Raw genomic sequence first — 13,580 nt, forward strand, 5'->3', positions numbered from 1 at the left:
TACCTTGCATTCACATTAAGGTTGGGGGAAACCTCGGAAAAAACTCAACCAGGTAATCAGCCCAAGCGGGGATCGAACCCGCGCCCGAACGCAACTTCAGACCGGCAGGCAAGCGCCTTAACCGACTGAGCCACGCCGGTGGCTTGAAGAGAAAATAAATTCATGTTTAATCTACTGTAATCTCCTGTTTTTTCGATGGTTTTCTCCTGATTTTCGTGAGTTGGTCGTGGCTACACTGGTGCTATGCACGTTGCAGGTTACACAGTGGCTCGGCGCACGATTACATTTTCGCCAACGCTGCCGTAATGAGTTACGAAATGTTATATTTTCAGTCATCCTATGGTTTAATGCTGTATCTTACTGATGTGTACTTACGGTTTTAAAATATTGTATTCTAACGTAGTGTGCAGTAATTTTTAATAAAATAAATGGTATCATTTAATAAAGATGTGAGGGTGCATGGAAGCCAGGAGGAATTAAAAAATTCATAAAGTGATGTAGTTAAAATATCACAATGCTAATAGAATGAACAATGTATTCCACGTGCCTTTGTAATTGACAACCTCCGTACGATGTTATATACTGTTATGTGTCCCCGTGTATTCTGACGCATGCGCATAAAGGTATAACCGCGTTGATGCTATTCGAAGGCCGCTTGTTGGTGAACTGAACTCCAGCAACATGCGAGGGTCCATTCAGTTGTGTTCCCACTGTTGCAGTGCGTGCTTGTATGTTTAGCTACGCAGTCTTTCTTCTCGTATGCTTTGCATTGATTTATTAAAACATAATGGAAAATAAACGTGCATTTCATGAGTGGTTAGCACACGTGAAGAGCTGACAACCGTGTTACAGTATTTCTTGTGTTCATGCCAACAGTGAAGTCACAAGTTTTTGTTCTGGTTTCGAGTCAGGTATTTCAGATCAGCTGATTTGCAGACAGTGCCTGTCAGACCTACATTCCAAACAGTAGTTGGACCAGACAAGCCAAGTCATCATGGACTGGGTTAGGAAGAGGAAGCGGAAAAGGTACGCTCGTAAACAAAACCACGTTTTATTCTTATTTTTTTTTTTGTCAGGAGGTTTTTAAATTGTATGTGAAGCTTCGTTCTGAAAAATCAGCAACTGAACAGATGCGATGTTACTTGATTCCTGAACTGCTTTGAAAGAGGTTCTGCTTAAAAAGTTGTCTTTTAAATTGTACGTAATGCAGTTGTTACTCTGTACATCTTTTGTCTTTTATAAATTAAAGTATATTTACATTGTTAACTAGTGATTGTCCTATTCGCGATGAGATTCTACATCGTTTATTGCAGCGTTTCTCAAACTTTTCTGAAGTGGGCAAGGACGTCGCTAGGGGGATGCGAAAGGGTGCGCAAGCACCCCATAAAAATCGGAGCACCCCTTTCCGCACCCCAAAGGGCAATTTATTAAAAAAATAGTAGACATAAATTATTTTGAAGAACAAAAACAAACAAAATTTCTTGGATGTGAGAAAACTACGTCCCTTAATGTATTTTATGGATATGAATAATAATAATAATAATAATAATAATAATAATAATAATAATAATAATAATAATAATAATACGTAGTAATATTAATAAACAGATGTAAAGTATGCGCGCAAGTGCATGAGAAAACATTTTGGATTTTTTATGTACCACATTTTTACAACTCTCACCCCATTCGCACCCCCCTGCCCTGATCCTGGCGACGTCACTGAAAGTGGGGACCACTTTCTTAAGTCAGAACAGTTCCGCGGACCACTTTACTCTTGTTCCCTTCGAAAACAAATTTATCATTTATGTAGCATATTTTAATACCAGTATACTTACATTTTAATGTAGAAATAATTAATCTAATTCAATTAATTTTATATTAGTATTAACTAATTAAGTTAATGTTAATAGAAGAAAATTTCTTATATCGTCATCTGTAGAAACAGAAGTAAAAAAATGAATGCAGAAACATGCCCGATTTTCAACAAGTAAAGATGCTATTTTTCACGTTCTATAATTGGTGTACAACGTACAGTACGCGCCCATTTCAATGTGCAGACTGGGTGTCGTCAAACTATTAAGAAAGTCATAAATACATGAAAAGGTTCGGTACTTTGGTCCTGTTATGAATTTGGGTAGTCCTTAGCTGGGTTACAGGCACAGCGCCAGATGTGCAGGGAAAGGACAGCAAGAAACGCCATGTTCATAGTGCTTTAAATCCCTCTTTTGTTGCTGAGAGTAGAGTGGGAAGGCAATAGACGGGAGGGTAAATACATTTCATAAAATATCAGTACTCGGAGAAAAAGTGAAAGGCGATTGCCATGTGTCATTTATAAACTCTGAGATTTTTACTTATTGTGCGATACGCAATTCGTTTGAATTTTATATTTTCTTCTGTCTTCTGGCAGACCTCGAGGACCACAGGTCGTCCGCGGACCATAGTTTGAGAAACGCTGGTTTATTTTATGTATTACTATAAAATACAAGCTTCATATCTATCTATTCAGATGTCAATCATACTTAGCTTATTAACACGTGCATATATGTTATGTATACAGTACAAATCTGATTTAGAGATCTTTATTACTGCTGAAACCGATAAGTAAGTCGAATATGTTTAACCCCAGCAATACCAAATTAGTTTAAATAACATGCAGTACCATCGGAGGGGGGAGGGGGTATTTTGTGACCACTACAAAAATGTTTAATTTTGAACAATTTTTTTTTTAATTTGAAATCAGCAAATAGTACTATCTACTATAATACAAGAGAAAAATTTTAATGTTATTCTATATTTTCAAACAATTACTTCAAAAAAGGGGGAGTATTTTTGTCCCCCTAAAATGTTTACTTATTTTAGTAAAACTGTTAGTGAAATCGATTAAACAATAACACAATAAATAGAAGGATTCATAACTGACAATAAATAATACTTTCAAATTTTTAATATAGACCCGATTAATCACATATTTAAGGGGAGAGGATGGTATTTTTTTTAACGTTTTTCCTATTTGGTGTAAAATATTAATTATTTTGTATGTAGAGAGCTCATAGATGTGGCAACTCAACCAAATAAAAATATTTGAAAAAAAAAATTATTTGGGGGCCCAAATTTGAAAAAAATATACCCAATGGAGGATTGTACTAAAACCGATATATCTAAACCGTTTTTAAAGATAGATTCAAACAGTTTTTTGCAATGTATTTGCAAAAGCATGTTCTACAAACTGTCTGTAACAGAATTTTGATATTAGTCCGTGCGTCTGTAAAATAAACAATTAAAATTTAATAACAATTTTCTGATTTCCTTTCTTGCAAACAAGCGGACGTATTTTTAAAATGAAATCAATTAACAAAATTCTGTTAGAGAAAAGTTTCCTAATAGTCTAAAGAATGTGTGTTCTAAATTTCATGCATGTATCTTTAATAGTTCAGAAATTATATCCATTTTTGTCTGGCAATGTAACAAAAAAATGAAGTTGCTGGAAACCGATGAAAGCAGGCGTGTGATTTAAAAATCCATAGCGCAGGAAGTTTAAAAATGACGTCTCAATATCCGATAAGGGCACAAATACCCACAAAATGTTATGCAATGCATTCCAGAAATATCAAATGGTATTTTAAAGAAAAAAAAAATTGAAAATTTAATTTACCGGAAACAACAATAAAAGTGGGCGAGTGATTTAAAAATCCATAACGCAGGAAGTTTAAAAATGGCGACTCAATGTCCGATAAGGGCACAAATACCCACAAAATGTTATGCAATGCATTCCACACATATCAAAGGGTATTTTAAAGAAGAAAAAATTTGAAAATTTAATATACCGGAAACAACAATAAAAGCGGGCGAGTGATTTAAAAATCCATAGCGCAGGAAGTTTAAAAATGGCGACTCAACGTCCGATAAGGGCACAAATACCCACTAAATGTTATGCAATGCATTCCACAAATATCAAAGGCTATTTTAAAGAAAAAAAATTGAACATTAATTTACCGGAAACAATAATAAAAGTGGGCGAGTGATTTAAAAATCCATAACGCAGGAAGTATAAAAATGGCGACTCAACGTCCGATAAGGGCACAAATACCCACAAAATGTTATGCTATGCATTCCACACATATCACAGAGTATTTTAAAGATTTTTTTTTTAATTTACTCATTTTTCACCAAAAAATACCATCCTCTCCCCTTCAAATGTAAATTTTGTAAAAGCTGGACACAAAATACTCCCCCCGTCCTCCCCGTTGGTATTGCTAGGGTTAAGAAAGATCCCAACGTCAACGATGAAGTGAAACATATGCAGTTGTGTATAGATGTAATAGCTAATACCCAAGAATTATAATTAACGACAAACAAGAGATTTCAATGAAAGTATTCGTTCTCACGTCCACAGAACTTTGACATACCCGTGAATTTGACAGCGTACCTTATTAAACTAATGTTTCGTGACAGGTTTTCAGTGTTTGTCAGAACTCGCGGTATTCAAGGTGAACGAATAGCAGTAAGCTGAACATACTTTTTGTATTGTAACATGACTGTCCAATAAGGTCGGAGGCACAACAGTATTGTCAACATGTGTTTAATCTACTGTCAACAGTAATATTATGGAATGGAATGTAATTTCGAGAGGAGGGCACTGCGACCTTTCAAGATCTATTGCGGTAACTCTCGGACTAGGCGCATTCCCAAGCCACACCGGCTGACTACACTAGGCCCATTCACAATGAAAATTAAACATAACCGTAACATAAACACAGAAGTTTGCGGCCAGGTTATCAAATGGGATCATTCACAATGATTCACATAAACACTGACATCAACATTACCGTCAGATGTTAAATGTTATGTTTTATTTAACGACGCTCGCAACTGCAGAGGTTATATCAGCGTCGCCGGATGTGCCGGAATTTTGTCCCGCAGGAGTTCTTTTACATGCCAGTAAATCTACTGACATGAGCCTGTCGCATTTAAGAGCACTTAAATGCCATCGACCTGGCCCGGGATCGAACCCGCAACCTTGGGCATAGAAGGCCAGCGCTATACCAACTCGCCAACCAGGTCGACCCGTTAGATGTTAATATGAAAGTTTGCGAACTCCAAACTTTCATGCTTATGCTTACGTGATTTGCAAACAGAACACAATCGTCGAGCGCTGAAGTATACGACAGAATATGAGGAAATTGCGTCGTTGTTATGTTTCCATGGTTACCAAGTATGTTCGCTGTTATACAGGGTGATTCAGACCACCTGTAACAGTAATTTATTTCGGCAACTAGTGCATGAAAATTTTCGAGACAAAAATATTTATAACTAAACCACATGTGAATTTTCACATGAGCTTGATTTCATCAATCAGCTCTAACAGGAAGTAGGGTCAGTGGCGTATCACTTCAAAATTTCAAATGGGAATTGGGATCAAATATGATACCATTTGATAGAGCCCTTCAAAAGAAACAACTTTCATAGGAAACGTTTTTATTAATTCCTACTCTTTCAATGAGAAAACGTACGAAAAGGCAATGGGTAATTCGGACCAGCCGTAACAGTAATTTATTTCGGCAACTAGTGCATGAAAATTTTCGAGACAAAAATATTTATAACTGAACCACATGTGAATTTTCACTTGAGCTTGATTTCATCAATCAGCTGTAACAGGAAGTAGGGTCAGTGGCGTATCACTTTAAAATTTCAAATGGAATTCGGGGTCAAATAAGATACCATTTGATAGAGCTCTTCAAAACAAACAACTTTCATAGGAAACGTTTTTATAAATTCCTACTAGGAATGAATAAAAACGTTTGTTTTGAATAGCTCTATCAAATGGTATGTTATCCTATTTGACTCGATTCTCATTTGAAATTTTAAAGTGGTACGCCACTGACCCTACTTCCTGTTAGAGCTGATTGATGAAATCAAGCTCAAGTGAAAGTTCACATGTGGTTTAGTTATAAATATTTTTGTCTCGAAAATTTTCTTGCTCTAGTTTCCGAAATAAATTACTGGTACGGGTGGTCTGAATCACCCTGTATTTATGTTCCCATCGTGAATGATGGTGTGACTTCTTGATTTTACCGTAACGTTTATATTCTTAAGTTAACGCTTACGTTATGTTTAATTTTCATTGTGTGATGCATCACAACCACACATGGCGCACGTTCCATTGAACAAAAAAACCGTATTGACAGAGATGCGGGACGTGCAGAGGAAGAAATACCGCATGAATAATATAAACAATGCAATTTTCTGGATTTGAATGTTAGAGTACAGTATACCTATAATGATGCGAGAAACACGTATTTAAAGCAATATCATTTAACAGGGTCTGTAATAATATGGACGGGCATTCGCTATCTCTCAGTTCATTGACCAGCCTATGATGACGCTGCAGAATTTCTTTTGAATAGGTGCATTTATAGTTCCATAGATGTTATTGCAGACATTAATTTATACATTGACTTATAAATTCTTTCATTCATAGTGTTATGCCCAAGGACAGGTATTTCACTGCAAACCTAGCTTCCTCCAATCGTCCCTATTTCTGCCTTCCTCTTAGTCTCCGCATATGATCCATATATCTTAATATCGTCTATCATCTGGTATCTTCTTCTGCCCCGAACTCTTCTCCCGTTCACATTCCTTCCACTGCATCCTTCAGTAGGCAGTTTCTTCCCAGCCAGTGATCCAACCAATTCCTTTTTCTCTTTCTGATCAGTTTCAGCATTATTTTTTCTTCACCCACTCTTTCCAGCACAGAATCATTTCTTATTCTGTCTATCCATTTCACACTCTCAATTCTTCTCCATATCCTCATTTTAAATGCTTCTAGTCGTTTCTCTTCACTTCGTCATAATGTCCATGTTTCTGCCCCATACAATGCTACACTTCATAGTCTCTTAGGACCGTATTCATATACGAGACTTTGGATGAAGACTTCCCAAAGTCGACTTTCGTAGTAAAGTTTAACTTCGTTAAAAGTCCTATTCATAGACAATACTTCTAAGAATTTGACTTTGACTTCGGTAAGTTGAGATTTGACGATCTTGTTCTAATGTTGGCAATCAAAATCGCTGCCTTCTAAACGAATTAAATTAACAGATAGTTGAAATAGAGTAGGCATTGCCACAATCAGAGATATCTTTTGAGACACAAATCAATGAAACAATTGAACATCGGTACATGTTAAGCGATTGTTAGCCGTTTTTGCAGCTTTACATAAGAATAATTTATTATTCGTGGGTTTAATGTGAAACTAACGTAAGTAAAAAAATTGCCATTTTTAGATCTTTACACAGAACAGCCTGTTGGATTAAGAAAACAGTGGTACACAAACTTCAAACGGAACGTGAAATTTTATGTTGTTATTTTTATATCGCTTCTTTCTGTCTACTGGCCACAAAAAATCGTAACTCAGTTCCAAACAGTCTTGTACTCGTACAATAAAATTCGTAACTACAAAACATGATTGTGTACATAGTTCATCTGAAATAGTATTGCCTGCTAAGAATTATGTTGTGAATAAAACATCGATTGTAATTATGTTAGGTTCACATTAAGCCCTCGAATTATTTTGCTGACCATCCACCGGAAGCCCGCTCTAAGAATGTCTATGAATATGGCCCTTAATCTTTCTCCAGAGGTCCGCAGAAGATGCTTCTTTTTCTATTAAAAACTTCCTTGGCCATTGCTATCCTCCTTTTGACTTCCCGGCAGCAGCTCATGTTACTGCTTATATTACATTCCAAGTATTTGAAGCTGATTTACCTAAGTAACTAGTTTCTCTCCTTTCATATTTCTTTCCTGCTGCTTTATATCAAAATGCGGTACACAACTTGGCACATACAGACACACACCTGCTAATATTGTGTGCTTGATCTAAAGAATGCAAGAAATCCTAGATCAGTGATGTCAAAGCAAGCGCATTATTCTGACCTTGACGTCGTGCGCGGGCACAAGCGCTAAGTATGGAAAGAGGAAAGGTTGTGTATATGAATAAGCAGCCTGTTGGATTAAGAAAACAGTGGTACACAAACTTCAAACGGAACGTGAAATTTTATGTTGTTATTTTTATATCGCTTCTTTCTGTTTGATATTATCTATATTGTCTGTAAACAAAAGTACTAATACCGATTTCTTAATATTGCACTTGTGTTTAAACGTTAATAACATAATAAAGAGTTAAGAAGAAATATTCACATACTTAAATTCCATAGTAATACAACTATACTTTACTAAATGGATGAAATACATCAATCGTAAAGAAAGTGATAAGAAAGAGATTGAGTATCACATGATAAGTTGGAATAGATATTGATGGTACCTTTAGCCTTATAAAAGTAATGAATAAACTAATAAAAACAATATTACAATACAAAGCAAAGTTACCTAGGAGCTGTATATGTTTTTTAAGTGTAACTAATATTCCATAACAAAACCCTTATCGTATTATTCTTTTAAGGTGATATTGGTTAGCAACTTCCTAACATCAGAATATTATTATTTTCTCGAAATGTCCCGAAGCTATAGAGCTGACATTTTTACAACACATGGGCACATATCTTTTGGTTATAATGTGACAGTAGTTGCTTTGTTAATTCATTTCCTTACAAACAATTTCCATGGGAATATTTTAAAAATTTTCAATACACTATCTTCAGTAATACGTATTTACGTATATTAGATTTACGAAAACATTCTGTAAGACTACTAAATAAATAGGCCTATATCTGAAAATTTCACTTTTCTATAAAAGAAATTGAGAAAATATTTCTTGTGAATAAAAAATGAAACTTGTGAAAAATGAGCATTAAAATTAAAACTTACATTCTTATAATGAACTTTACTTCTCAGACAAATCTAAAAATTAACATGGATACAATAAGTTCTCTTCCCTTTATCTATTGAATCAGTGCTGGCCAACCCTGTATATATCTCGACCAAGCGGCATATACTCTTTCGTCTCTCTCTTTCCTTTCCGCTGTAAAGCGCTCAGGCTCTCCTGAGCTCTAAAGCGCGCGCTTGCTCCTGTGGGCATCAATTGACATCACTGTCCTAGATCATTAGCATTGGTCAACAACATCATTTCATTTAAAAATTCACTCTTAATTGTATACATTGCGATTATTATATGTTTCAAATTTTGTTGTTGTTATTATTATTATTATTATTATTATTATTATTATTATTATTATTATTATTATTATTATTATTATAGCTTGAAATTTAATTATTGAGAACCTGAAATGATGCTTATAATTTAGTATTCAGTGTCGTCATGTTGCGACGCAACAGTCTTGATATGATTGGAGTTCCTAATAAATAGGCTACGTACGTAGTTTCCTCCATTAATTGTCTAAAAGAAATTACATAGTATTTCATTTCAAGAGAAGTTCTGGTATAGACAAAGAATTCATCAACATTCCCACATGCACTACTCTATCAAAGTATACACACTATGAACGTGCCACTGCTGTCTGTTAGTCAACACGGGACAGCCCATCAGCCTGAAGCCAATCCAAGCCAATGTATCATCAACACTTCACGCATTTCAACAACCTGCCCCGTTTGACGTGCATTCACGAGTGATCATGGACTGTTGGTTCCTTCAGTTAGATTAACTTGTATCATATTCTGTCGTTCAGTGCGTTTCTTGGACGATATTTCCAGAACACTGTTCTTGCTTTATTCATACAGGGACATCATTTTATTTTTACTAACATTTTTAATATTAACCTGGCTATATTTTCGGATTAAAGGTCTATAACCGGAAACACCGCTTGCTTCCCCTTCCAAGACTGGAGTTCGATGATACTGGCGTAAGATACAAATCACTCTACTAGGTACAGGAGGGAAGAAAAGTAGTTCATCCATTTATGTAAACTAGGAAATATCGCAATTTTGAGTTTGATAATTTTCATTAGGTTTTTGTTTAATCAAAATACAGTACTGTATTAACAATTAGTGTTTTTACTCACGAACTGAGCTATCCATTCGGACGTATTAATTATGCAGTGTATATTGTACTGTTAGAGCACATTAGCGTACAATATAGAGAATGAAGTTAAATAGAAAAATAATCATAATATGGATATTTAAACACATTTTTTAAAATGGTGGCCGTTCATTTCCATACAGGCTTCAGTTCTTTTGTACATATTATCGCACTATAGACTATTGTACCTAATTCCAATTACGTCCTTCGTACGAGTGACTTATGTTTAAATAATTCTGTACCTACTCTATAAAAGAGTACCTTACGTACTGTAAATTTAATCTTCACTTCTGCCCGATCCGAAAAGATAAAACTACTCAGAAATGCTATCTACTGTCCGTTCAAGTGGTTTTGTCGCAGGGTCGTAGAAAGGAGGGGGGGGGGGGAATCACGTGACAGTTAATTACTTAACGAGGCCCTTTTATTTAACTTATTTTAAACAGTTGTATAATATTACGTAGAGTCCACGTCTGTGGAGTAACGGTTAGCGCGTCTAGCCGCGAAATCAGGTGGCCCGGGTTCGATTCCCGGTCGGGGCAAGTTACCTGGCTGAGGTTTTTCCCGGAGTTTTCCCTCAACCCAATATGAGCAAATGCTGGGTAACTTTCGGTGTTGGACCCCGGACTCACTTCACCGGAATTATCACCTTCATCTCATTCAGATGCTAAATAACCTAAGCTGTTAATAAAGCTTCGTAAAATAAGCTACTAAAATAAAAAAAATATTACGTAGACGTCCAATTCCTAACAGAAATTAATGTTTTCAGAAAAGAGCTAAGACAGCCCAGCCACTAGCCTTTACAGAGGTGCGAACAGAAGCAGGTGGGGGAAACCGGGACGCGACGTAGGCAAACGGACGACAGTACTTGTGCGAAAATATGATTCAATATTGAAAGCTCTTTCGTCACTGGAAAACGGGAACATATTTCTGGAACGTACTATACTCACTAACTCAGTACTGCATACGCGACCTTGGTTCTGTGTGGAGAACGGTTGGTAGTTTACTAGTAGAGGGGATGGGAGTGAAGTACATTAAAAAAACTCAGGTATAATAAAAATGTAAGCAAAAATAAAATGATGTCCCTGTACTTATTAATAAAATATTTATTTAGCATTCCGGTACGTTAGTAATATCGGTCCCGATTTCATAAATTACAGCGAAATAAATACATTAAGATGATGTTGGTAATGTGACACACACACACACACGCACGCACGCACACGCACACACACACAGATATATAATTTTATAGTTGTGTGATTGTCACTGTTCGCGTTTCAAGTCTCGAACTGTGCAGTTCTTAAGATACTTCCTAGCTAAGTGCAGCCGACGCACTATATCACATATTTATCAACTTGCTTTTCATTATTAATGCGCTTGTTACACCGATTTTATCGACATATTCAACCTACATTTTATCAAATTTTAACGCGAATTTTTAAATGATCAGTGTTTAACATTTTAATATTTGTCTTATTGTACATTAACCTATGAAAGAGATTTTTGTAGTATACTATATTTTATCAATTTCTATGTATACATATTATTATGCAATAGTAATCCAAAAATGATGACCCAATGTGATGTAGTATTAATTTCGAAATGTTTGTAGCCTATATACCTGTATTGGGCCATTCCATAGTGACACACGTAACATTTTTTAAGTACCTAACTTTCATCTTCACAGGATATTTAATTAAATACTTAGTAATTCATAAAAAAGACATTACTAGGCTACGAGACTTTGGACGCGATACAATAAGTTTACTGTGCATGCACTATAGGTTGTTGACTCGCTGCAGGTAGATAAAGATGTGTTGAGGTAACATCGTTGCTATTTAGAGTAGAGTACGGTAGTATGGGGAAACACACACATAAATGGACATTCTGAAAGTAAATATACATTACACAATGATAATGTCAAAAGAATGTAAAAAGCATTTATTCTCCTGTCTTTTATAAGCATTTGTGTTTAATTATACACAGTGTTAATGGTGGAAATAAGCATGTAGCAATTTTAATTTCTTCATTTATACTATTGGACGTCTTTAGGAAGTGCAGTCACAGTACCGAATTGCAATGTACCTACTACAAAATACATTCTCAGTGTCTCAAACAAGCCACCGGCGTGGCTCAGTCGGTTAAGGCGCTTGCCTGCCGGTCTGAAGTTGCGTTTGGGCGCGGGTTCGATCCCCGCTTGGGCTGATTACCTGGTTGGGTTTTTCCGAGGTTTTCCCCAACCGTAATGTGAATACAAGGTAATCTCTGGCGAATCCTCGGCCTCATCTCGCCAAATATCATCTCGCTATCACCAATCTCATCGACGCTAAATAATCTAGTAGTTGATACAGCGTCGTTAAATAACCAACTAAAATAAAAAAAATAAAGTGTCTCAAACACAAATCTTTTTCGGTTATCTGCCAAAGTTTGTACTGTAGAAACCTGCGCTTTACTTCGCATGACGTGATAGGAGCAAAACGAAAAAACCTAACATCATTGCAGTCTCTAAGAGACAGTCCTTCATTCTCGGGTGACTCTATGTCAACTAATTTGCTGTTTATGTTACGCAATGTTCCATATCCGTTATTTTTACATAAAATTGATTTCCATTTCTGTTTTACACGTTCAGTAACCGATGTACTTGGTGTCTCATTAATTCTCTACATCATTTTCTAAATTAATTTCTTTATGACTTTTCTAACCGTGTAATAGTTTCAGACACAGTTTGTATGAAAACCAAATTATTCGTCAGAACCTTCGAATCCAGAGCGTTTTCCTTTGCGTATTTGTTGGCATTCATTCTACAGTACCCCCCACCCACTGTACGCTTTACCACTATACTCAGTACGCCGTTATGCGGATTTCCCACTGAACTGCTCTATTGGGTCCTAAGTCTCGAAGCCTGGACATTACTGTCTTTTAACATGAGCATTCCTAAATACAAACAAAAATTCTTAATGAAAAGGAATAATTAATAATGCAAAAAAATATTAAATATTGTATGGTGTGACACACGAACATTTTCTTGCCAGTAGATTTATCACCAAAATGGAAAATGTTCATATTATTGTGCTTTTTCTCCCACATACGTGTTGTTGCACAATGAGTGTTATCAAATTCAAAAAATTCGGATCATAATGAAAAAAATGACATATAACAAGCAGAGATTCGTGAGATTTTTATTTTTCGTGAAAATGTCTCATTTTCGTGGAATGACGCTATTGTATTAATCAATGAGAGTAAAATTAAGTAAATCCATGGCGCTACAGCCCTTTAACCGACCGACCAGCCGGCTGCTGGCATCACGTCCACGTCCCGAAGTAGAGGTGGACGATCATCCAACTAGAATGGAGGCTCAGTGAGAGTATTGTTCACTATATTCTATTACTCTCCATGTTTATATATGAATATTAACCTCAGGATGATCCAATGTGGTTGAAAACGTTTGTTATTAAAGACTTTTAAATATATATTAGGTTCCAGTCCTTCCATGATGATAAGTTACTAGACGGAACAGACTTGTAATTTTCATTGCTCCCATATGAAGAGTACAGGGAAAAACCTGTTAAGTCACGTTTTACTGTTTTTACAG

General features: G+C 35.8%; 1 protein-coding gene across 1 annotated transcript in view; it reads left to right on the forward strand.

The window, feature by feature from the left end:
- Positions 1–675: 675 nt before the first annotated feature.
- Positions 676–13,580, forward strand: part of Cln7 (CLN7/MFS domain-containing 8) — a 111,518-nt gene continuing 98,613 nt past the window's right edge. The window contains exon 1 of the mRNA XM_069840540.1: positions 676–1,026. Coding sequence (XP_069696641.1) covers positions 995–1,026 — 32 coding nt within the window. The 5' untranslated portion in view covers positions 676–994. The remainder of the gene's footprint in view (positions 1,027–13,580) is intronic.

The sequence above is a fragment of the Periplaneta americana genome, chromosome 11 (genome assembly GCF_040183065.1).
Source record: "Periplaneta americana isolate PAMFEO1 chromosome 11, P.americana_PAMFEO1_priV1, whole genome shotgun sequence".
Classification (NCBI taxonomy): domain Eukaryota; kingdom Metazoa; phylum Arthropoda; class Insecta; order Blattodea; family Blattidae; genus Periplaneta; species Periplaneta americana.